A 26,821-nucleotide genomic window follows, 5' to 3' on the forward strand; every position below is an offset into this window, starting at 1 on the left:
GTTCTGACTCGGGGCAGAACCAGATCCTGGTGTAAAACATCGGCATCTAGACCTCCCTTTCCGCTGCCCTCTCTTCTCTGTACACACGGTACCCAGAAAGACCACATGAGGCAAATGGGCGACCAGCTGGAAGGAAGGCTTATTTCCTGCAAAAACCCTGGACTGAACTCTCTGGGCCCACATACGGGCATATTGTTTACGGTTTTCCAGCTGCCTGGATGGTTACGTGTCACGTGCTGAGGCCACGTGAGGGAGTGCAGAGATTCCCCGAAGTGTGGAGAGGGAGAAATCCAGAAAGCAACTGAACCACGGACAGAGTGTTCCGGAAACGGAGAGGAGAGGCAGGACCTTTTACCTTTGTGTGGGAGGTCGGGGGGCAGCAAGTCCCAGAAGTGGGGACATGTGAACGACGGAACAAAGGATGAGCATATCTGGACGGGCAGAGATGGGGGAAGGACGTTCTGGGCAAGGAAAGAGAGTACGTAAATACGCAGAGAACTTTTTTTTTTTTAACTATCTTGAGAATTTGTTAAATTTTCACTTACATTCCAGTAGAGTTAATGTACAGGGTAATATTCGTGTCAGGTGCACAATACCGTGACTCGACACTCCCACACATCACGTGCTCATCCCGGCAGGCGCCCCCCTTCACCCCCATCACCTGTCCCCCCCACCCCTGCCCACCCGGTCCCATCCGCTCTGGGGACCAGCAGGGTGTTCTCCACAGTTCAGTCTGTTCCTTGGTTTGTCTCTCTCTCTCTCTCTCTTTTTCCACTCTGCTCATTTGTTTTGTTTCTTACATTCCACATGAGTGAAATCACACGGTCTAACGATCTTAAATAGCTTATTCACATATTTTAAACCCAGAAACGACCGCTGTTCTATAAACTGCACCGCACAGCCCCACAACGTTGCTCACACAGGCCACCCTCCCTCTGACTGGCGCGCACAATCATCTGTAAAGCGAACTCGTTCAGCCTGCTCCGTCAGCCCTCACAGCGCCGCAGAAGGAGCTGGGGGGCAGGGACAGACGGTGGGAGAGGCAGAAGACAGGCTCAGAATTTCCACAGGTTTCTTCTCTCTGCTTGTACCTGACAGCCCGGTACGTGCTCCCTTTTGTCATCCAGGTTTGTTTGTTTGTTTTAAGATTTTATTTATTTTTTATTTATTAGAGAGTAAGAGATAGCAAGGAAGCGCACAAGTGAGGAGGAGATGGGGAAGCGGGCTCCCTACTGATCAGAGAGAGCCAGACGCAGGGCTCGATCCCAGGACCCCGGGATCATGACCTGAGCCGAAGGCAGACGATTCACCGACTGAGCCCCCAAGACGCCCCTTTCTTTCACTTCTGAAACACAGTCATCCAGGTAAGTCCTCCTCTCAGGATCCCTCATCCGATTCTCCCCCCGTCTCTGGAATTCCAAAGCTTCCCTACCTCCTGCAGGTGCACCGGCCGCTCACGGTGACACGGGGGAGACTCACGGGGCCGGCCGCCCCTCTGTGGCTTTTCCACACGCTCCACGTGGTCTACCGCCTACTTTGCCCCGCCTGCCCTGCGTGTGTGCTACCCGGGACACAGTTCTGCCCATCAGGCTCGTCATCTGAGGGGACGGGAGCAGTGTGGGAACCTCTGGCTGGACGTGGGAACGGCAAGAGGTTTCAGCAGAAGCAGCAGGCAGAAGACGCCAGACACACAGCGCGCAGGGCGTGCAGGGTGATCAGCGTGCTGAAGAGGTCAACTGACGTCCCACGGCGCTCTTCCCAGTTTGGGCAGTGCTGGCCGGTACGGGAAAGGGGATGCTCTGGGAAACGTTCTCGAGGGTGGTCATGGAGGGAATATTTGACTTTTTAAAAAGTGGGGCTATCAGAGGACAGGTCGATTGGGTTCGAGGGCAGTCACGACGGAGCACTCACCACGTGCTGGCTGACCCGATGACCCAGACGAGGAAGCAGAGGGGACACGGACACTGAAGTGGCCTCGTCTTAAAGCTAACCGCCCTTCCCCTCCTTCCGCACCCCTTACAGGGACCCCGGCACGAGAGGAAGGGGCCCCTTCAACGCCAGCTCTGGAAATCCCACACCTACGAGAGCTTGGGCAGGTCGTTCCATTGTTGCGACCCCATGTTTCTTCCTCTGAAAGAGAAGGAAATGAGATCTATCCCGCAGGAGTCACTATCGCACTGAACAGAAGAGGTGGGCGTACCCAGCGCCTGTGAACGTGCCCGCAAAGTACGTACATCAAGTAAACCGCAGTCGTGGGACAAAACACCTAAGAAGAAGTAATCAGGCATTAGAAACTAGTGGAGGGCTGGGGCTCGGGAGAGGTCCCGAGGCCGAGGGGAGCGCGATGGCGCCCTCGGAGGGCCCAGCCCCCCTCCCGCTGAGCACCGCTCCGGCCACGGCCAAGCCATAGAGGCAGAGACACCATGTTTCCGGGGACACGCCAGGAGTCTACATTTTTATGTGAGATCTCCCAATTCTAAAACAGTGAAATAAAACACGCACGGGGCCGGACCTGCGCACATTTCAGCAGCGATCGGGCCCTGATCACACGTTATTTACAGAACCTGCTCCTCGGGGCAGTCAAGACAGCCGAATGACTTGGGATGTCCTGGCCTGCTGCACCCATATGCACGGAGCTGTGAGAGCTCCTGGCCCTGAGGCCTGATGAGAAGGACCTGGCTGCGTCTACTCCTCTCCCGCATAACCCCAGATCCCGGCAGGTCTGTGAGGCCTCCCATGAGTGCGAAATTCTTATTAAATGACTTTTATTTATTGACATACGATCTGTCATCAAACACTCCCATTGTGAGCACAGAGTTGGACGAATTCTGAGACATGTCCAGCCGTGTGACCACAATCCCTGTCAAGATGACACATCCGTCAGCCCGGTGAGTCCCCGTGACCCTGGGCAGTATGTCCCAGCCCTTCCGCCGCCCCAGGCAACCTGAACTTGCATTCGGTCATGACTGTTAGATTGGACATCTACAGAATTCAGTGTCCAGGACGGTCCAAGATACACACTCATTTGTGTCTGGCTTCTTTCACTTGTCAAAAGTATTTCTTTGAGTTTCACCCATGTTGTAGGTACCAAAACCTCACTGCTTTTTGCTTCTGAGTCTTACTCTGTTTACGGATGTTAGGACCTGTGCCCATCAGCTCACCTGCAGGGGACCAGAAGTCCATCTGTCTTGAAATGTGGCTGTTCTGGTGTGTTTCGGTGTCATCTGGTCGTGTGTCTTTCATAACAGAGAGTGTTGAGTATATCTTCACATGCTTCTTGTGGGTGCCATCTGCGTATTTTCTTTGGTGAAATCTCTGTTCAAATATTTTGTCCATTTTTTAAACTGGGCCACTTGTCTTCTATTCTGGATTTCAGCCCTCTGTCGGCCATATGATTTGCAAGTACGTTCTCCCAGCTGTGAACCTGCTTTCAATATTGAAAACAATACTGTTCTGTATTTTATATACCGTTTCCACAACCCATCATGTCATTTTATCCATAGAGAGGACGTGGCATGGAAGAGAAGACGTGGCGTATCTTGATGGTGCAGGCGAGGAACAGAAGCCAGAAGAAAGCGATGTACCATGTTGCAGAGCTGTTAACGGACACCTATGGGCCCATCAGCGAATCTGCCGTGTTTTTAACCACTCGGAACTCAATCACCAGAATGAAGCCCCGGGAGGAAGAAAATTTTGTTCTCTTGTTCCCTGGACGAACTCCAGAGCTGTATCCAGCACACGCCAGCCGCTCAAATGCTTGTCGGCTCACTCCCTTGCTCTTCTCAGAATCAGACTCATCATAACGTCTGACGGAACGAAAACGGTGCCCCACCCAACCTCAGTGTTCGCTGACTGACAATTCCCATCCCTCCAGCATGAGGCCTAAGGCCCAGCCTCAGCGACTGGTCCAGAGGGAGGCACACGACCAAGGCCGGTCGCATCGCAGTGATTGCTGGAGAGATACTCACTGCATCTCCCCTCCTGGACTGGGAAGTGGGGAGCTCTAAAGCTAGAAGGTAAACACCGACTCCCGGAGCCCTTCTGAGATCGCAGCTGGCACGGAGAAGAGCCAAGCGACAGAGAGAAGCTGGGTGGTGATGCCCTCTCCTCGGCTCGAGCCCCGCTGGACCAGGTCACGGAACAGCAGTAGGGCTATACAGTCCCCGTGTTCTCTGAGGGTCAGGAGCTCTACAGCGGATTCACAGGGCTGAGATCCCAGGCAGGAGGAAGCCAGGGCTGCAGCCATCTGAGGGCCGTGCTTCTAGGGAACATCTCAAGAAAGAACAGGGCGGGAGGGCCGTGATGAGCGAGGCTCCCAAGCCACACGCCATCGCTGTGGTCTGCTCTGTCCGTCGGGGACAAGTCACTAAGTCTGACCTACATGTCAGGGAGGGCTGCTAGACTCCACCTTTGTACGTGACGGCTGTCAAAGAACTTCGAGAGCTCTGTGGAAGCCACCACAGCACCCACACTCGAAGGTCCCGTCAGACCCTGCTGTTCCAGGAGGCGATCGTCTACAGCGCCACCTCCTTGTTCACCTCCATTCCCGTGTCAGGAGACCGGCGGGACCTGGGGCTTCTGTCACGTTCAGCACACAGGGAGAACCCGAACCGCTACAGAGATCAAAAACACGTCTCATGACGCTGAGTGTGCTGTTCCTTCCAAAACACCACAGCTGTTAAGGTACAGTCTGGTTTTCGCCACTTAAGACTTTTTTTGCCGTGTGCTGAACATGCCCAGTGGTGAGTTAGGTGCCCCCTGGACACCGCTGACCAGAACAGCTCTGACGCACCGATCTGGGCAAAAGGACGGTCAGTGTTTCGGATGGTTAGTTTTGCTTTTATCATACATTCTTTTGTCAGCCGTGACTTGGAAGCTGCAGCCCCCCGTCAGGCGTGCAAGTCCCAGTGACAGCACTGAACTTACGGGAAAAGAGGGTCCAGTGTGAGACAATACAGTCTGTGACTAGTGATGCTCCGGGCTGCCCAGTGACGGCAAAACAAGACATCCGCTTTTTATTCATTTGGGGAGACTCATTTCATCCGAGCCTTCCAGCATCAATGGCTGCTTTGTACCTAGAGAGGCTCCTGGAGGAGAACGTTCACTCCTGCATGCTCGAGCACCCCAATGCAGCACGTTCTCAATCTGTTTCCTCCACGAGCACTGTGCATATGGGGCTACCCACTCCGTCTCTTAATCAGGATGCCTTCGTCAAGATCTCCAGGCAGCTTCCTGAGGAGGACACCATGCGGCCACATACGTCCCTGTCCCCAGGGTCAGAAGCCTGTGCCCTTGACTACATAAGCTGGCTACCAGCTCTCCACCATCGCTGGAACTCATTTCGGGAAAGACATGATGAACGCAGACCTCCCCACTGTGCGCGGGAATCACTGACTGATTGGATGGATGTAGAATGCCAACAGCATGATTCAAATCTGGCATCTAAAGCCTCATGGCATCAGAGAGCCTTGCGGCATCTTCTGCTAATGACCAAGTGTGACCCGGATGTGGACAGGGAGTCACGAACCAGCCAAAGTGCGTCTGATGTGTTCCGTTCCTCCAACCTCAGGACCCCCCATGAGGTAACTGCAGCAATCGTGTTCATTTCGCGTGTGTGGGGAGTGAAGGTTAGGGGACCATGTATCTTGGCCACAGCCACACGGCTGGTGGAGGCAGGACAGGCTGTGGACCTGAACTGTGGGAACCCACATGGCCGTCACTCACCTGCTATGCTCTCCGAAATCCAGGGCGCATTCCTGAAGCCAGCACCGTGGCCGGGGGCACGAACCCACGACCTGCCTCCCTAGGGCTGAGACCACGTTCAGTGCAGCTATGGGAGTGAACGAGGGAAGGGTGCTCAGTGCCCCTGGCGGCTGCAACACATTCCCACAAATGCAAGGGCTCAGAATAACACACACCCCCTCTCTTCCAGCCCCAGCAGGCAGGAGTCTGCCACGAGGCACTAGCACGGCTGGTTACGGCTGGTTTCACAAAGACTCCAGGGAAGAACCCACAGTCCTTTGCCTTCAGCTTGGCTCCTCGTCCCCCTGTGATCCCATCAGATCCCTGATCCCAGTGGATTCAAACCCCACGAGGACCATTAGAGTCTCACCATACTGGGTCTACGGGACAACTCAAGACAGTGTGCCCGTTTCCAGACCGAGTCTCACGGCAGGTGCGAGGAGCGCGGCAGAGACCTGTTTTGAGGGACGGAGGCATCGCTTATCCCGTCTCAGGGAATGATCTACGCGACCTGCCTCTGGCGGGGTCTCAGCTTCATGGCCCACAAAATGGGAGTGAACGCTCTGCCCTTGGTGTTAGGAGAATGGACGGCGAGGCTTAGAGTGGTTAGGGCACAACGCCTACGAGAGGTCGGCAAATATTGGTTTCTTAACCAATGCAAGGTGTCTGTGGTCACCTTGTCTGTGTGCAGGTGGCTAGAAGCAGACACTGTACCTCAGTGGAAAGACGTTTCCCTGAGGTTCTAGAACACATTCATACAGCAGAGGCGAGTGTGACAGGTCTAGTCATTAGGTCTGGAGGACTCTGAGCCGGGTGCTGTGTCTGATGTTTCCAGCCCCCAGGGCTGGCACAGGGCTCAGGACCGTCCTCAAGGAGGTCAAGCCATCCCCTTGCCCTATGTTCAAATAGCGCTGGACAATAAATACTAAATGAAATTTTCCTTCTCCATGCAAAAGCCAATTCACATTTTCTCATAAATCCTGCCTGAGGCTCCTGCTACAATTTCTTAGGCTCATAACCCCATCACAAGGTCACTCTGAAATTAGTTTGGAGACAGTCTTCTCTGTGGCTGGCTCGGGTGAATAAAGAACAGGGGAAATCATGATTGGGTTTTTTTTTTATGATACTTATGCTTTGAAAAGAAAAATCCAACTTCTGATGCTATCAATGGCATTAGAACTAGTTGATTTCTTTTGTTTTTATATGATTTTAATGTATGTTCTGGGGCTGTTATGTAACAGAACAAATCGATTTTAATTTATCTGGCTAAAAGATAATCAATGCAGGTTATAGCTCATAAGCACTGCAGGTACTTTCATTCTTGCAGTCCAAAGAGAATTTAGTATTACGTCCTTGAATGGGAACACAAAAAAGGAACAATGTATGTAATGGTCGAGATGCTCGGAAGACAATTTCTGAAGACGGTTCTTCTTCCAAGAGTCAGCAGTTTCACCAACGCCTGGACTGTTTCCCTTCACGTCAATCCTGACGTCACTCTTGAAGGAAATGCGTACATTTCTCTAAGGCACGTCTGTAATAACAAAGAAGTAGATCCCCCGGGTATTTTTGTAATTAATAAAACCAATGCAAGCTTCTGGTCAAGCCTGGCAAATGTCAACAAAGGTAAGATGGAGGCTGTGAGACCCACAAGAACAGACGTCACGTATGACAGTGACCTACTGTATAATCCAGTAGATTCTGGATTATAGCATAGAGTAGGTTCTCAAAAAAGTCTACAGCTTGGGGGCGCCTAGGTGGCTCAGTGGCTTAAAGCTCTGCCTTTGGCTCAAGTCATAATCCCAGGGTCCTGGGATCAAGCCCCGCATTGGGCCCTCTGCTCAGCGGGGAGCCTGCTTCCCTCCCTCTTTCTGCCTGCCTCTCCACCTACTTGTGATCTCTGTCAAATAAATAAATACAATCTTAAAAAAAAAAAAAAAGTCTACAGCTTGAATTCAGGACAAAATAAATATCACCCATAATCTCATTGTTACTGAATTTTGTCCCGTTTCACCTTTAGCCTTTTGACTATATCGTGAGTGTGTGTGTGTGTGTGTGTGTGTGTGTGTGCACAGACAATTGAGAGCACTTTCTTGTGCCAATAAATGTCTGAAAACACCATTTTATTAGCCCGGTTACATTTTGCTACATGACTACGCTAAAGTCACTCAATTATTCCTCCATCCTTACCTAGTTAGCAGATTCCAAATTTTTATTATTAATGGAAATGTGAAAACCAAGTCTATGCATTGTATTTCTGATGAGGAATTCAGGATTAGTTCCTAGAATACAGGACCCAAAGAGGGATGAACATTTTAACAGACTTGGCACACACACGGATCTACTGCTTCTCTAAACGGGAAGTCCCAGGAAGGTTGACTGTTGTTTGCAATTGTAGTTATGCGAAGTTGTAATATAAAATATCTTTCTCAACTGCTGCATAGGGAGGTTGATGTGTTGAAACATATTTTGTTCTTTAATTACGTCTCCTCCCATTTTAAAGAACCTGAACTTGTTTGAAGGACGGGCCATTAATCTGGGGCCCAAGGAGATGGAATTCAGGGGTCTGTAAACGTGGATGGGGAAGTGCATTTATATTAGAATTATAATATATATATATTTTGTAGCCTTGAACTGAAAATTGAGCACACCCGTCAATAATGAATGTAGGCGAGAGCCAGAGCCGTGAGGACGGTGACTTCACCAACTGAATTGGCAGTGACCTTCACGTCATCTTGAATTTGGAATACATACTTCAAAACAGATTCCGCCTTTCACATTGTTTAAAGTCACAGCGGTGATGATATGGGCTCCTAGGCTTCCTCTGCAGGGTTTTAGGAAGGAAGCACATTCTATTGCATCACAAAAAAATTTTTTTTGAACTGTGTTTCCCTCTACCCGCCTGCCTCGGGTCTGCTATGAGTTTGATTCCATGAAATGAAAAAAAGTATTTGGAGAAAAGATTCCTAGGCCTGAGGGAGCTGCCAACGCAGTCCACGGCCCCAAAAAGGATGGGGACCCATGTTTAGTGGTCACTGTGGGGCAGTCAGGATAAGCACAAGAGACAACAGTTAAGACACGCCACGTGCCGTGAGGGGCTCCAGGAATATGGGCCAGGTGGTGCCAAAACCAGACAGGAGGACAGCGCCAGGCCGTACCCAAAATGACGTAGTGGACATTGAATAACACACGGTGGACCCTTTCTACCCTGGGGCACAACAGCCTGATGCTTCTGTAATACCCATGACCCGTCCACAGCGACACAGATGACACAGCATTCAGTGCCCGGCGCAGGCGGAAAACTCATCCTAGATCTCACTCGTGCTGACGTCTTGCGTGGCTTGGATGTCACTGCTAACTTTGGTACCCAAGTGATCCTTGTTTCCGCTTCGGGAAGACAAGCTCCCTTCTGAGTAACTTTACTTCCGCTGGAGAGCGTGGAATTCAAGGAGCCCACGGGCCATCCTGCCGGTGGGGGCAGGGAAGGCAAGTGCTCTGCGAAACGTGGGCCACCTCCAGTGACTTCCACCCGTCACCCCTCCCTTTGAATGATTTCGTGGGAAAGCAACCGTCTAAGCCCACAACTACCCAGTGGCACATGCTGAAGACATCCCACATCTCCGTATCAAAGCCAACGGCCATTAGCTTTTAACACCGACACCACATGGCCCCTAGACACCCCGTCACATCCCTTTCTCAGGGGTCCATGCTGGTTTTCTCCGAGAGGCTCTGTTGTAATAAGCACTGACGCACCAAGTAAAATGCCGTTCTCATCCGGGTTCCAACTGCCCCCAGGAGTGGGTCATCACAATCACCTCCTGTGAGCAACCCGGGGTCCGAAAGTTACACAGGCACCATGCTATGTGGTGACAGAGACGATCCCAGGGACTCACTCTGACGTCAACAGAGTGGAAAGACACCTGCTTACGCTTACAGAGTTCCAAAAGATTGCTGCACATTTTGAAACTGACCCTGACCTGATTATATCCTAAGCTGCCATCTGTCCACAACTGAAACACCCACTCCTTTTTTCTCCCTGGACTATTTTAGAATTCAGATTGTAGTCAGGAGGCCATGACCTGGTAATGGGGCTGAGGTCATCATCTTATTTCTGGCAGAAAAACTAGGTGTACTTTAGGACAAAGAGAAAGGACCGAGAGCCCCCACATTTACTGATCAGCCTCTCCGGTCCAATGAGATGCCTCTCCTCAAAACAGGGAGATGAAAAAGTCCAAGTGCTGGCTGGTCCCTGATCATTTCCTTGGCCTCTGATCACTGAGCATTCACACTGAGGATAAGGTTCCACTGAGAAAAAGGTTTGAAATCTCCTAAAAGAGCAAATTCATCTATAAAAAAGAGGAAAATAAGAGTAATTCAGGACATAATGAAGTCACCTACTGCCCACTAACTTGGTGGACCCCAGTGAGAAGTTGACTACGAACTGCCGTGACATGAGCTCTAGAAACAGCACGTGAGTGGAGGCTAGAACACACCAGCTCCTGCTGCTGAGCTCTTGCCCGCAGCAGCATGCTGCCGAGGGTCAGCCACGCCCTGCTCACACACACGGGGCGCCCTTCTCCATCGCTGGGTCCTGTTCCATGGCGAAGGTGTTGCTCAGTGTTTTAGCCACTCACCAGCTGGGAGACACGGGAGTTGTTTCCACTTTGGGCTATTTTGGGAAATGCACTATTATGGAGACAATCCCCTTGGAATTGGGGGGGTGGGAATTCACAGCAGATGAGTAAAAAAAAAAAAAAAAAAAAAAAAAGACTTTCTGGTAATGGAAGTTTGCTCTGATACCAGATTGCGGTGATAGTTGAAGTTTTCTAAAACCCATTTAACTGCATACTTCACATGGGTGAATTTTATGATATATAATTTATAACTCCAAAGCTCCAAAAGAAAAGGAAGGGCACTAAGTAAGAATATAACGTTCCGTGACCTTCTTGCTTCCTTCTCCAATGAGGCCTAGAAGGAGAAGGTATGCTAGGCTCAGTGATGACAAAATTAACCACAAGAGCTAAAGGCGAACAAGTCATCGGGGAGACTTCTTGAACTAATTGGCACACAGCACGGAAGCAGAGAGCTGTCAGAAGAAAGGCGCTTTTAGACATGATAGAAAATCCAAAACTTGTACATTTAAAAATAAAAGAAGCCATCCCGTCCAACAGAACAATAATCAGAATGAAATTTTTAGAACCTGAGAAACAAGATGATATTTTTCACAGTGGGACTATAAATTAAGCTACTTTGGATGGATCCTATAATTCTCGTTTTGTTTCTTTTTTTAACGTTCCATGAAACACTATTATCTTTCTAAAGTGCTCCCCAGGCCTTCAAGAAACAGATAATCCAAACACGGTGTTTGCTTCGTGAAGCTGAGCAAGCACACCAGGGAAACGTGGAGATGCGGCACGTCTGCAGGTGCTCCCAGGAGCAAGAAGGCAGAGACCAGAGCAGCCCAGACAGCTAAAGGATTGGAAGGCAGGCTGTGCCCTGGAACATTCCTTCACCCTCATCTACGGTATGCAGGGATCCATGCACCTGTTGTGCAATGAACACCTATGAAAACAATTATGACCACAGAGACGCCTGACTCTTAGCAAAGGCAAAAAAAATAGCATTTTGCACTATGCATATATCCCTATTATGCATATGTGCAAGTATAAATAGAGACAGGACAGAGCAAGATACAGAAAAAGATACAGATATAGAAGAGACAGAGATAATGATACATGTGCACAGAGACAGACACAGACATATTTTCCCCCATTGGACTTTCGCTGATAATGTTTCCCACCTTCGGAGACCAGGACTCTAAGGGCTGTGCACATATGGCGTGCACACACACACACCCACGCGGACACATGCACACGCATTCCCTCCCCATGCATCTCCAGCTCAGAAACGTATATGAAGGCGAAGAGCTCTCCGCAGGTTTCTAGATGGGCTGCTCGGTGTCCCGTGAGACATGCCTGCTACAAGACGCTTCTGGTGATTCCAGTGAACGAATGCAGAGCTGGGCCGGCGTTGTGAAATCACACCCAGCCAGCAGCCCAGCCTCGGCCACGATGCCCGGCAGCAGAGCATGCGGCTGAATCACTTGGAAGCAAACCCAGAGAGCGGCGGGACCTGATTGTCGCTGCCGGTCGGTCATTACTCACGCCGCGGCCGCTCGTTTTGTGGCAGGGGGCGGCAAGGGCCGCGAGCACCTGAGCCGGGCGCACTCCGGAGGTCCGACAGACAGCAAAGACAGCTTCTGCAAGTAAGGACAAGTGGTGCCAACTCATGGCTGTCGTCCGCTGAGAGCGGGTGCTAAAAATTTAATTCTAAATCCGGCACTCTCCTTGCAAAGGGGAGATAGTAACTATCAAACATATGGACGCAATAAAAGTAAAGCAACACAAGGGTAAATTAAGGCAAAGCTCACCCTTCCCCTTGCTTCTGCATCATGGGATTGGGGGAGGGGCAGTCGGGAAGTGGTGAATGAGTCCGCGGCAGGTATAATCTCAGAGAGAACTGGGCTCCTGATTTCCCCTTCACTGTAATGTCAAGTGCCGGAATTATGCCACCATCCTCAGTCTGTATGTTTCTCATGGAAGCAGCACAAGGAAAATTCCATTTCCCGGTACAGAAAGTGCAGTGCGGTCTTGGGAAGATCCCCGAGCCGTCTCCTCCACCCTCCCCACACACCTCCCTCCGAGCCGTGCACCGAGGCTGGACTTCCACAGAGTGGCTATGTCTCACCCCGTCTCTGTCTGTAATAACTCAGTGTTTCCCTCAAAATCAGCACAGGTCCGTGTGTCTCTCTTGTAAGTACCTGAGAGGTAACATCGGACATGGTACTCAACCTTCCCACTCCCCGCTGCCCCGAATGTTCAGGTCAACCTGAGGCTGCCACACATTAAGAACTAGGTCGAGGGGCTCCTGGTGGCTCAGAAGGTTGAGTGTCCGACTCTTGGTTTTGGCACAGGGAATGGTCTCAGCGTCCAGGGATCAGGCCCCGCCTTGGGCTCTGCGTCAACTCTGCCTCTCCCTTTGCCCCTCACCCTGCGCTCTCTCTCAAATAAATAACTAAACACACAAACAAACAAATAAATAAATAAAATCTGGATGCACATACGTAATCAGATCTAAGCTATTCCTCACAATGTCAGAAAAGATTCCCCCATATGAATGTACTGTTTTTTAAAACATCACTTCACCTCTTGATGAATATTTAGTTTAGTTCTGGATATCAGTTATTTTTTAAAAACATAGCAACTATGGGGTACCTGCGTGGCTCAGTGGGTTAAGCCTCTGCCTTCGGCTCAGGTCATGATCTCAGGGTCCTGGGATTGAGCCCCGCATCAGGCTCTCTGCTCAGCGGGGAGCCTACTTCCTCCTCTCTCTCTGCCTGCCTCTCTATCTGCTTGTGATCTCTCTCTGTCAAATAAATAAATAAAATCTTAATTTTTTTTTAATATAGCAACAAATGTCATTGGACACATCTCTCTGTGTCCGTAATCAAGCTTTAAATGGGCTGGATGTATCTAGAAATGCAATCATAGGGTCCTACGGTCGCACATCTTAAACGTTAGTAGCCAGATATTGACAGATCTCCGAAGTGCAGGAAGCATTTTATAATTCCCTCAACACATTGCTACAAGCGTCCCCTGTTCTTCCTTATTCTCAGAAACGCATTTTATTATGTGCATCTTTTCTTCCTCCCGCAATACGATTAGAAGAAATAATATCCGGCAGTGCTGGAAACAATACCTCGTTCTGTTGTATCCCTAATGCAGAAGTTATTAAAACATACTTGAATGGAAACGCTTCTGACAGGTTCTAAATTCAGACCCAATCCTCGATAAAACCTCCACACGCGACTAACGTAATTCATCTCACACTCTAGGAATTGTTCATTTAGAGCAGGGCAATAAAATAAAATCCTCCACAATCGGGGAGGACGTGGGGCTGCGGGCGCCCTACATTATATGCCATTTTAGCACTCTGAAAACAATTAATAGATGGTTTTCTTAGCAGGGTGCTCTGCACTATTTCACTGTGTTCACATGCGGGATCATGAGATGCTCCCAAGAGTTCAGCAAAGGCTGATCTCGCAGTGCTGGTATCAAAGAAGATGATGCTTGACCTCTTAGTACCTCTCTGGTGAGGGGAGATGGCTAGCATAAAAATGAGAAATAGTGATCACATTTCCTGACCCTCATGCCCTGTGTTTCTTCTACCCTTTGGAAAGGAATCACCATTCAAATAGTAGTATGTATGCATATCGTAATCCCTAAGTCAATGGTAACAATGTTGCAAGCATTTAAGGCATCAAACAAACCAGAGTTGCACAGGGAACACATATCATTTTGACAACTTCACACCATCTTCTCGGGATTTGTTGTGGTTAAACTCCGGTTCTAGATGTCAGAAGAGCTGAGGAGTCTCACTGAAGACATACCGCTGGAATATATAGCTAATCAAATTACATTAATAAAAAAACCCTCATGATCTTTATTTTCCATCGCTGGGTCTGTCATCTTGCTACAGCCGACAACAGCAAAGTGCAATCATTAACACTTTACTTTCTTTTTTTAAAAAAGATTTTCTTTATTTATTTGACAGAGAGAGATGGTAAGAGAAAGAACACAAGCAGGGGGAGTGGGAGAAGGAGAAGCAGGTTTCCCACCGAGCAGGAAGCCCAACGCTGAACTCGATCCCAGGACCCTGGGACCATGACCTGAGCTGAAGGCAAAGGCTTAACGACTGAACCACCCAGGTGTCCCAACACTTCGTTTTCTAAAGCAAAATAGAACAGTGTTCAATCTATAGGGTCTCCATTACAAGTGATTACTGCCTGAAACAAAGAGGCCAGCCAGATCTTTCTGGCTTCAAATCTGGGCAACCCAACAGATGGACACAGCATTCCAAAATAGTCCTTATCCCATTGCACAATGACAAGGACAAACATCCAGGACTCTGTTCAATAACTGTCACAGTGCATGACAGCTGACTTTTTTTCTGTTTTCCTATCTTATCTTTCCCTAATTCAAACCAATCCACGTTCACTAGGGGAATTTTCAGAAAAAAACACCGAACAGACGACGGGGAAACGCATGCGCCACACGTGACGTCACACCTGGGGATGAACGGGGTCTCATTCTGATGGATCTGGTCTCAATTTTTCCCGCCCCCTATGGATTTAAAAATCAAAATTGGCACTCTCTTGTAAGCTTGTTTGTACTATTATTAAGATAGAATTCCTATGTTTTCAAAATCACTATTTTAAAGTATACAAGTGAGTGGCTTTCAGCATATTCACAGCGTGGTCCAAGCAGCCCCACTACCAACCGGCACGATATGTTTCTTACTTCCGAAAAAGACCCCCACGCACCAGCAGTCGGGCCAGTCCCCACTCCCCAGCAAGCATGAACTGCTGAGTCGCAGGTCTGAGGACTAGGCGGCTCGGGACATGTCATCTGAATGTGGTGGGAACGTGCTCAGAGCTGGTCCATGTTGTGGATGGGTCAACACCTCTTTCTGTAATACGGCAAGCAATGTCCCCTTGGGCGGGGTGGGGGCAAGTCACACCATCTAATCTGCTCGCCTTTCGGCCACAGTGGGTGCTGCTGGTGTGAAAGTTTTTGCGCAAAACTTTAGCTTTCAGTTGCCCTGGGTGCTGGACTTTTCGGTGAGTAGGTTAGCTCTGCCTTAGTGTACAGGGAGTGCAGTGCCGGACCTTATAACCAGGTTGGCTCCGCCAGGGTGTATAACTAGTACTGCTGGAGCCTGTGGTAATTAGGTAGTTCTACCTGAGTAACTAGTACTGTTGGCCCCTATGGTAACTAGGTTAGTTCTACCTGGACATATAATTAGTACTGCTGGACCCAGTGGTAACTAGGTTAGCTCCCATGTTCCTGTGATCATTCTGAGTTTATACTCTTGTTTGGCTGTTTTTTGGGGGGAGGGGGTCTCTCCTCCTTCCCACTTCTCACGCTCTCTTCTGGAGTTTCTTTCTCCTGAGGGTTTTGCCCAGCTACGCAGATTCGAGTTTCCACAGCCCAGAACCTGATCACGGCATTCCAGCTTCTCTCCATCCTCTGACCTTGTGGCTTGTCCTGCTCGCACCTGGATCCATCTTTCCTGACCCGAGTCTGAGAAGACTCATCAGTGTTTAAAACCATCTCTGTTTCATGCAGGCAGCTCTGCCCTGTCTCTGAGTTCATTCTCACGTGGCATTCTCAGACATCCTTGGGGGGGGGTGAGGCTCAAGCAGGGACCCTGCTGCTCCCGGAGAGGAAGCCTTGTCGGCTCTGCGTGTTCACGCGCACCTGTGCACAGCCTGCCGTCTGCATCAGGACCTGGTCCTGGCTTCCCATGCCTGGGCCTCCACTCAGCCTGGCTCTCCCCCCCTCTCTCTCTGTCTCTCTTTTTTCCTGTCTCTCTCTTGCACACTTGGCACTGACCCCTTGACATCCTCCTTCAGCTCAGTCCCATCTACACCTGAACAAACTCTGTCCTAACTTTCTTGCAGGTGCACATTTCTGTTGCATTGCTAAGGTGAGTCGACTTACCCCATATTCCCTCTATAGCTCTGGAAACCTCCCCGGGAGCTGGCCGAGTGAAGGAGATCGCCAGGTACCACGTGCTTTTCATCATCCTACTGGAAATCCCACAGCATCTGCCTTTTAAAAACTGCTGAGAAAGAGGATTTGGGATGCCAGATCCACTTGGTCTGTTCTTCTGTCTTCGGAGCAGAAAAAGGACGTGAGCTGGACACACCAGTGTTTGTCATCAATGATGTTTCCCACTTGCCTTTGACATCTGGTGCAGCCACTGAGCTGAGTCCTGGCCGATGAGACGCAAGAGGAAATTGGGGGTTGCTGGCATGGTTTCCAGGAAAGTTGCTGGAAGGGAGTTGACCCAACTGAGAAGAGCTTTTTCTATAGGGCAGATGTGATGTCCGGCACCCCAGCAATCATCTTAGGCTGTGAGGACACAAGCCCTGCACCAGTGTGCCAGGCAAGAAAGACAGATGCCTGGGACCCCGAAGGGCTGGGGAGGTAACATACCAGCTCTGGCCTATATCAGGCTGCTTCTGGGGGAGAGAGAAATAAACTTCTATTTCAGTCACTCCTATTTGCATTAAAAATTAAATAATCCAATAATCCTAACAGAGTTACAGATACACTTATTGATGCCAGAATATTTTTACTTTGAATATACAGTCATGACTTGAGTCATGTCTGTCTCTATTTGAAATATCCATTATTTTTATGGCAGTTCATGTTCTTGAAATATATACATTTTAAAGCGAGAATTATTACCTACGATAAACTTAACGTCAGTGTCCTATACAACAAGTAAATGATAATTATAAAAAAAAAATAAATTCTAGCTGTGTACCCTTGCCTGTCTACGATCTGCTGGCAAAGGAGAGGCGTTGTACAGACAAGGTTGAGCACTCCCACCAGAAGACTTCCTGGAGAACCGACATCCATGGGAAAAAATGTCATTCAAATTTATTCAAACCCGTGTCTGTGTTACCATCTAAAATCATTTATGCGGCAACAGTGGCAAACTTGGGAAAACACTTCTCAATGTAGAGAACAGCAAGTACATAAAAAATAAATGGCTTCTGTCACACACTGGTCTCAGTTTACCTTGTGCCGTGCGAGTGAGGTTCTAAAAATGCAAGATGCATTCTGATGGGCAAAGCATTTATTATTCTGGTCTGTTCCATACTACTTCCTGGCAACACTCAGTCAAGAGCCCCCAGAGCTGTGATAACATTCATATGTTAATACTATGATGATAAGGTTTTCGGCAACCAAACTTCTCCAGAAAGGGAAGGATGTATTTCAACTCAGATGAGAGTGTCTCTCCTTCCTGTTGAATCCATCACTACCACAAGTGTCTCCTTAATCCGTAAAATTACACCTGTCACCGTGACTTAACTGCATTAACACGGCTTCGTGATCCATGGTGAATTATTAGCAATATGAAATCCATGACTCTCGGGCTAATTAAGATTGCCTCTTTGCATTCTGATGATCTGATTCTCACTTACGAATAACTAAAAAAGCATTCAAGGAGGGCGGGGAGAATTTATAAAGCAAGACAACTTCGGAAGCAAAGCCTTCTAATGTTAAACTATCCACTCTGTAATACATTTCTGATGATTCTTTCGATAAATAGAAATGCTTCTCCTCCCGGGCCGCTCGCGACTGGAGCTTGGTGTGTCTTCACTGAATACCGTGCTGACAGAAGTAAAATGAAAAATGCTGAAGTGAGGAGAAAATTGGATATACTAATGAATATATCATATTTAAAAATGTCGATTCGGCTGTATACATTTTACTAAATGGTAATACACGCACAGAGGGAAAAATGCACGGTCCAAACGGTTCACAGGATTATGTGACTTACATTCCGCCTTCTCCCCCAACGTCTTGGCACCTCAGCCAGAAGAAAGCACAGTGGCCAGATCCTCTGCTCCAAAAGTACTTCTCTCTGGGGTTTCCCCCAAAACAGGCCTTCGATATACACCCTGTTCTACGCCTTACTTTTTTAAACAGGTGTACTGGAGAGGAGGCAGCCCCCAGCACAGGTAGGGACAGAGATGAAGTGTAATTCTAGAACCGCGGCCGGCGAACGTTCACGGAGAGCCCCACGTGCAGTCCCCTCGTTCGGCAGGGCCTTCCCAGCTATAGGGGAAGAACTGGATTCCACAAACATAACCTGCCCCATCCACACGTCAGCACGATGAATCCCACGACAACGTGTGCGTACATGTGTGCACGTGCTTAAACACCTGCATCATACATGCATCGTATGAGGAGTTCTGTGGAGTCAGGCTGCGTGGATACAGTATCTTGTCACGGACACAAACACATGGTGAACAGATACGCATGTAATACACGGTATATCAGGATCCCATTTTACCAACCCAGACGCACAGAAGTGTGCATGTCTATGGGTGCACGTGTGCTGACCCTGACCATCGGGACCCACGGCACGAACCAGAGAACGGACATCAGAATCTATGAAGGGACAAGGCATGTTCTCCACAGGGAATGGCGTCATGACATCAGGATTTGGAAGGAATAACGCGCTATTCCACTGGGGGCGCTTGCTTCTGAAAGAAGACACGGGTAGAAATAAAAGAAGAGAAATGGCAAGCCTCATACACTGGTGTGTTTCCACGTGCTCTGCTGACGCTGAGTGTCCCACTTAAAGAAGTGTTCAAGCCCTTTGCTTGACCAAGGAAAAGCAGCTCACACCCTCACGAGGGTGAGGCACCTCGGGAAAGTCTCCTTACTTCTCCTCCAGGCCCTAAGACAAACTGAATTAGTTCTTGGCCAGAAATTCAAAAGCAAAAAAGCAAAATAAACAAACAAACAAAAATTCACAAAAGTTTAAAATGGTTCAAACCTGTTCGCATTTCATAGAAAACACCACAACGGCTACTATTAACAATAACCCACAGAGGAAATGCGAGAAAGAGGGCAGAAAACAAAACAGACTGGGTGAGATCCTTCCCCCAAATCCTTCTCCTCTTTTGGTAAAAAATACCTGCTTTCCTACTACCTACTACCTACCCGCCCGTCTACCTATCATGTATCTGTCCACGCATCCATCCATCCTGCCTACCTTCTTTTTGCTAACTTTACAACACGAGAAAAACTTTACTGAGATTTTAAACTACACTTCCCAAATCACATGACTGGCACAGACATATCTGGATGTGCGGACATGGTTAAGTTCATCACGTCAACTCGTGTGCCATTCTGTGACTCCACAGTGAGCGCAGAACTCAGATCCACATTTCTTCCCTTTCCGCTCATTTCCTCTACAAGCAAACCTTCAGGAAAAACTCACAGAACACTGAGCACGAAAGTAAGGACGCAAGTGAGAGCCCGAGGGTTGACAACCCAGAGCTCGGTGCTCCGGGAACACAGAAGGTGGGAAGGAAGGTGGAAGGGGTCATGAATCAAACTGTCCCCAAAGTGGCGTCAAATGCTCCCTGATAACGAACCAAAAAACTGTATCATAGCCATCAGCAGAGATCCACGTTCTCGATTCCAGAATAAGTAAATGGAAAATAAACGTGTTTTTCCAAACCCTGAGCTATGAAGTTTAATAACCTGACACCAGGAATACCGTGTTACGTACCTGGGATTCATCTGCTTGTTATTTTTCCAATTTTCGGTAATATACAGAGCAAAAAAAAAAAACAAAAACAAAAACAAAAACAAAAAACAAAACCAGCCTGAAAGTGGCAAAAATACGCGACCAGACTAGGAATTCTCTGGAGCCACAAAAGAGGTTTCAGGAAAACAGGAATAAACCAGGAACCACTGAGCATCCGAGTCTCTCTGCCCAGCCGTGAGCTGACGGGTTCTAACTGGGTAGGTCTCAGACACAGATCACAGATTCAGGTTTTAATTTGTCTCTAGAGCGATGCTCAAAGCCTTGTTGTTGCACAGCAGACATCTCGCGGTCATCAGCCAACACGTGTGCACAAACACAGTCGCATACGTCTACGTGGCCAACGGGGATCCCACCCCATGTGTGCTCAGAGACACACAGGGCCGATGTCATAAAGCTCTCGAGACAGGCCATAGTATCAGAGATGCCCAGACCAATGGGGGTGGGGTGCGGGGCAGTGCAGGACCATCTGTAGATAACCCCCCCCCCCCCCGCACCGAACCGCCCTCACAGGTGCCCCGCGGCGATGCTGAACCGGGGAGGAGGCCCACCGTGAGTACAGCTCACCCTTCCCAAGGGACGGAATCCATCCATCCGCCCGAGAAGCGCGAGTTACATGCACAAGAGGCATCACATGCAAACCACAGTGAGAAGGGCTTTTAACACACGAGGGGAGAAGGAGCTCTCCGTCCCAGCGAATCTGGAGACGCCGGATGCTGTGGGGACTCACCTGTTTCCCGAGCCAGCAGATTTCTTCTGGCAAACGATGACGGCAGGCGCGTACTTGCCGCTGTGGTCCGTGCCCCGCGTGACCTCCCACATGGAAGGGCTGCTGGCTCTCACCCCCACGACGCTCACGCCCTTCTTCACCTTGGCCCTGTAGGAGACAGCGAGGGCACAGCTCAGACGGCGCTGGGGAGCCCCGGGGGTCCCGCTGGTTCTGGGAGCGTGGGGAACGCATCTGCACATGGCCACCTGGCAGGTGTCAGCTCTCATTAAACGGGATTCAATCATGTGTCTGCCACCACCTTGGAATCGCTCTGTCCTAACTGTCCCCCGGTCACTCCCACCTCTAGCAGGGGGGCGACGGATGGTGCGCGGGCAATCTGCGGCCGGAAGAAGTCCAGCTGCATTCATGTGTGGTGTGGCCTCATTGTTTGTTTATCTTTTTTTTAAACAATGACTTTCTTGGAAACCCCCAGACTGTGAAAACTAAACAGGAGAAGGAAATGAATTAAAACCACGTGAATGAAGCTAGCACGGACACCGTGTTCCCGGACCATCCCCTCTGCACCGGGCACAGACAAATGTCTCACCTGGACTGCCTGCGTCCCTCAGGTGTGCACAGCACAGAACGAGGGGCCCCAGGGACACAGGAGCTGAGGTTTGAACAGACCCAGCCGACTCACGCCTGCGCCCCTCCTGCCACACAGCCTGACTGCTCCCCCCGAGCATCGCAGTCACCCACACACCAGGCGCACTTCCCCGGTGTTACAGTGTCAATGCTTTGAAGTATCACACACCCCCATGGGGTCAGCTTCCACTGAGACAGGGAGGGCCTGGGTGTCACGCAGCAGATGACCCTGGTGTCCCCTGGCCCCAAACCGCAGCTCAAACTGTGCCCGGTGCTCCCCTTGGCCTCACACACACCCCATCTGGTGCAGAAGCCACTGACCCAGGTCCTACCCACATTCCCTGCTACCCCACACTGGTCAGCCTGGGTCTGGAGATCGAACACCCACTCGGACTTTACACAGAGACAGATTTGCCAAGGCAAGTGTGCTTGTGGGCCACACACCCATTCATTCACTCCTTCCTCATCGACCTTGGCAGGGGGATGATGACACGCCCAGAGGCTCCTCACCAAGAGAAAGGGGTGTCATCCCCCCCAACGAGCTGAGGAAGAGGGAATGTCACAGCAGAGCCCTGATTTGTTCTCAGAACTTTCAAGTGAAAAACAATGGCAAATGTACAATACAAAATGCAAGGCATCGCACACTGTCTGATGTGCAAACTGGCCTCATGTTTGAGAGTCATCTTCGTGACAGGTTGTTTCCTCCTCGTCCCTTGGGTGGCACATGAGGAACTGCAGCAGGAGCGACAGGGGCGAGCAGATGACTGGGAAGAAGATGGTTGGAGGGTTTTGGGGAGACAAACCTCAGAGGTCAAACTGCTGTGTCCACATGGACACAGAGTCCCGGACACAGACCCCGACCCTCCCGCTGTGGACCCTCATGCATGCGCAGAGACAAGCAGGGTGGGAAGGGGAGAGAGAGGGACAAGCCTGGCCCTAACCCCAGGAACACGATTTCCCACACAAACAACTTCAAGTACATCGTGTAGAACACCCAGCAGCAGGCCCGAGGCTGCTGTTCCAGAAAGCCTCATGGGCAAGGAGGCCCCTGGCTGGCATCCAGGCTCTGGGCTTATGGGGAGGGGGTGCCCAAACCGTCTGTACAAACAATGGGGTTTATGCCCGACGCCCACAGGAGTCTGGAATCACGGTGCATGGCAGGCAGAGGGCCCTGGAGGCCAGTCTTCCAGGGAAAGCCTGGGCTTCGAGGCTCAGCTGAGCTTCTTCACTGGATGATACGCGGGAGGCCAGGAGTCACTGCGGAAGAACTCGGGGCATCCCACGTGACTCCCGGAGAGAGGACTCTGGAAGCCTGTGCCTGACCCCCCCAGACATCGCCCCACGCGCCTTTTCCCTGTGCTGAATCTGCTTTATGTCCTTTGCTGTAACACACCAGCGCCATGATTAGGACTGTGTGCTGTGTCCGGAGTCGTCCTAGCAGGTCACCAAACCTGAGGGCGTCCGGGGAACCGGCCACGCAACCTGATTTGACTGTTCTACGAAGAGAAGAGGAACCATCACGTGTGGCCCTTGGTGCGAAAGCTGGAAGTTTTGGGAGGTGAGCTTCAGTGGAAAACAGTATTTCTGCAGGAGGGAAAAATATTGCATGTTTTGGGTTTTAAATAATCATCGTACAGGCCTACACCTTGAATGTAGCCATTTATAAATTAGGAATTGAATGCACAGGCCAGAAAGCCGTCTCATTTTCCGGAAAATACTCCAGTGCAACACACAGGTGAATAAGCTATGATTTCTGCCTTGCGGGAAATCAATTAAAGAGCAGGCAACCAGGATGTGGTGGCTGAAAAAAAGTTCAATTCACTGAGGACAGCTGCTATTATATCGAGATGAATTCTAAGGGCTGGCCCATTTACAGTGCGCTGGAATTTTATTGAATCAAATTTGCTTTAAATAAATAGGTCATCATTCTGGATTTGGTGGTCTTTTCATTCTACAAGAGACGCTGGTGCCTAAGACTTCCCCGGTAGAGAATGGGCTCATATCTTTCTTAAATGGTACTCACAAGTAGGGCATGTGGAGCTCAGAGAATGCCTCCTCCGTGAATCATTCTCAGGTTCTCAGGAAAGAGCGTGGTTGCTTATGTAACCTATGATGTACCCAGTATTTCTTCCTAATGAGCCGGCGGTGGTAAGGAGAAGCTGAAATGACTAGCCTTGCTTCGAAGGGGACGTTCTTTCTGAAATGTATGTAGTGAGGGATACTAGGAAGTTGCTTTTCATGGACACAGTATGTTTTCCTAAGAGAAGACACATTCCTAGCACACGTTCCAGACGTCCTGATCAGAAGGACGGATCCTTGTTCGAGAGAGATCCCCGAATCGCTTGTACCAAGTGTGAACACTCACAGGAAACTGCGTGGTTTTCCCTCGAAGACATCATCGATGGTATAAACTGAATGAGGCTTCTCATCGGGTTAGTCATTTTTACACACTAACCTCAGAGATGTAAGTGGCGGAGTTTAGGAACTATTTAGATAATTCGTAGGACATGCGCCGCTTGGCATCCCTGGGTTTGGACCAAGTGCTAATCCCTCCTTTGCTCCTGACAACTGAGTCTCATGCATTCATTAATGGAAGTTTTATAACCTACTTCTGGTTCCATCCATACAGGAAACCCTGATAGCTTCACACCCCGTTGATAAACACGGGGCTTGATCTCCAAAGACACTCTGCTGCATAGTCATACTTGAAAATGTATCCACGCTAGTGACACGGAAAAAAGCCATCATTTCCCCCACGGTAGGCACATTGCACTGGGGATGGACACCTGTAAAACCTGCTTGGGTTACGGGCCCCCTGTGTTTCTCCCATCCAAGTACTAACCAGGCCTGAGCCTGCTTAGCTTCCGAGATCAGACGAGATCGGGTGCGTTCAGGGTGGTATGGCCGTAGACACATACTGTGTTTCTAAGACTTAGCAGAGCTATGGTATACAGACACAAACACACAACCACACACACACACATGCACGTACACACACTCACACACACATATATGTATATATGCGCACACACACACACACACACACACATATACAGTTGACCGTCGAGTAACATGGGTTTGAACTACATACATCCACTGATGCATGAGGTTTTTGCAATAAATACAGCAAGGGCCATAAAAGCATCTCCTCTTCCTTACGGTTTTCTGAGTAACATTTTATTTCTCTAGCTTCCCTTTTGCAATGATACAGTATACAATACGTAAGACATACGAAACACATGCTGATCGACATACGAAACACATGCTGATCGACGGTGTATGTTATCGGTGAGGCTCCTAGTCAACAGCAGGCTGCCTGCAGTTACATTCTGAGGACTCAGAGCTCGACTCCGATTTCTAACTGCATGGCGAGTTGATAACTCTTCACTCCTGTGTTGTGCGAGAGTCAACTGTATACCGTACACACATATATGCACACATACACATGCATGCACACACACATGCAAACGTGTATGCCTGTGTGTCCCAAGCACAGCATTGGGTAGCAGAATCGAAACAGTTAGGAGCCCAGGTGCTGACCACCGTGCACACGTCATTCCGCTCCCCCCGCACTGAGTGTCCCCTATTCGGGGAGGACAGAAGATGAGGCATGCTTACAAGTGTTGTCAGTCTGGTGACCAGCATCCTTCCCTGTTAACGGATGGAAACTGGATTTCCCCATTGGTTCAAAGTCCAGCAAAAACCCCTCTTGGTCCATGCAAAGATTTTTATCAAAAATGTTCCTCATGCATTTACTCCTTTTCTCTCACTGGTCATGGGAAAGACGAATGCATGATGTGTACCCTCATGCACAACAGGCTCCCTGCCACCGCTCGCAGTCACATGCTGCGTGTAATTGCTGCTCGACCGGGAACAGTTTACAACCGCACCCTTGCCCCACCAAGTCCGCACACCCCATGACCCAGAACATTCCATTTACTGTCAGAGCCACTTGGACTCTCTCCCCACGTTCAGGCCCTGCCTCACCCAACAACATCCATGTAATTCTTTACAATGCAGTCAGGAGTTCTTCCCGGCCCCTCCTCCTATCACTGGAAGGTACGTGGCTAAGTCTCTCTGCTGTGGCATGGGGACGATCCTAGCAACCGCAGCAGCACTACGGAAAAGCTGATCCTACATAAAATCCACATCCAAAACAAGGGGGAGGAACAGGACGGCAGAGAAGTAGGAGACGTAAATCTCTTCTGTTCTAGGAACTCCGCTAGCCGGTCCCCAGCCACCCCGCACACCCGCCAGCGCAGCCGAGACGGAGGGAAGAGCAGCGGTTCCAGGCACGGAAAAGCGGCCACTTTCTGGAAGGCGGGACGGCGGAGACCGAGTCCGAAGCGACGGGACGACCGTGCGGGAGGCCCGGCTCCCGGCCCGCGGCGGCGCGGCGGAGCCCAGAATCCGACTCCAGAAGCGGCTCCCCCGACGGACGGGCCCCAGGGGCGGAGCGGGGCGGGGCGGGGCCCGCACGGGGACCGCGCGGGGTCGGGTCCCGCGGGGCCACAGGAACACCGGGGTCTGACGGGCAGAGCTGGCAGGGGCGGGGCGGGGCGGAGCAGTGAGCTCCCGGCTCGGGTCCCCTCCCACCGCGACCCCGGCGGGGCCGGGACGCCGCTCTTCCCGCAGGGGCGCCGCAAGCGCACGCCGGGGACACGCACCGTCCTTCTGAGGCCGGATCCGCCGGGTTTGGAGACTCCACAGGGGCCGCGCGCCAGAGACGGAGACTCGGTCACAGGCCGGTGAGCTCCGGCGGCCGCAGACCAGGGAGCCGGGAGCGACCGACGGCTTTTCTCCGAGGCCGCACTGAGCAGCGGGGCCTGCGCTCTCCCCTCGTCCAGGCGGGAGACTGGGCGCCGCCATCTTCGTTCCCGACCTCCCCTGCCCTACGGCAAGCGCTCCGGGAACAAAAGCTCCAGCGCGAGCGCGAGCAGGTGACTTAGCCCCGCCCCTGGCAAGGCCCGCCCAGTTCCCACGCGGGCAGAGACACTGGAGATCCGGCCACAGGCCCCTCCCCCAGAAGATCAGCAGGAACGTCAGCCAAGGCCAAGCTCACGGATCACGGAGAACAGCCGAGCTCCAGAGCTAGGGGAAACCAATGTATGGAATTCATGGATTTTCTACCCATGATCCTTTAGTCTTACAAAGTTAAATTTCTTTAATATTACTTTTTTCTTACTCTATTTTTTAAATTTTTCTTCTTTCCTATTTTAACCTTTTTAAACTATTTTATCTTATCAATACTTTTTAAAAATATATTTTTAAATTTGCCTTGTTATACTCACCTTCTATCCTTTCATTGTATTTAACCTTGTTTTTTGTATACATATAGGGTTTTCTTTCTTTAAAATTTTGGGATACAGTTTCCTCTAATGGATCAAAATATACCCTAAATCTAGCATATGGCTTTGTACTAGTCTCCAGCCTGATCACATTCTTTCATCCTTTTTTTTCTTTTTTCAACCGAACTCTCATCTTATCAATTCCTTTTTTAGAATCTTTTAAAATTTTCATTATTACACT

General features: G+C 50.0%; 1 protein-coding gene across 2 annotated transcripts in view; it reads right to left on the minus strand.

The window, feature by feature from the left end:
• The window catches only part of TMEM132D (transmembrane protein 132D), a 571,936-nt gene that overhangs the window by 278,684 nt on the left and 266,431 nt on the right, over positions 1-26,821 (minus strand). For both annotated transcript variants that reach the window (XM_032310915.1, XM_032310917.1), the window contains one exon: positions 20,669-20,815. In XM_032310915.1, coding sequence (XP_032166806.1) covers positions 20,669-20,815 — 147 coding nt within the window. The remainder of the gene's footprint in view (positions 1-20,668; positions 20,816-26,821) is intronic.

Source organism: Mustela erminea, chromosome 13 (genome assembly GCF_009829155.1).
Source record: "Mustela erminea isolate mMusErm1 chromosome 13, mMusErm1.Pri, whole genome shotgun sequence".
Classification (NCBI taxonomy): Eukaryota; Metazoa; Chordata; class Mammalia; order Carnivora; family Mustelidae; genus Mustela; species Mustela erminea.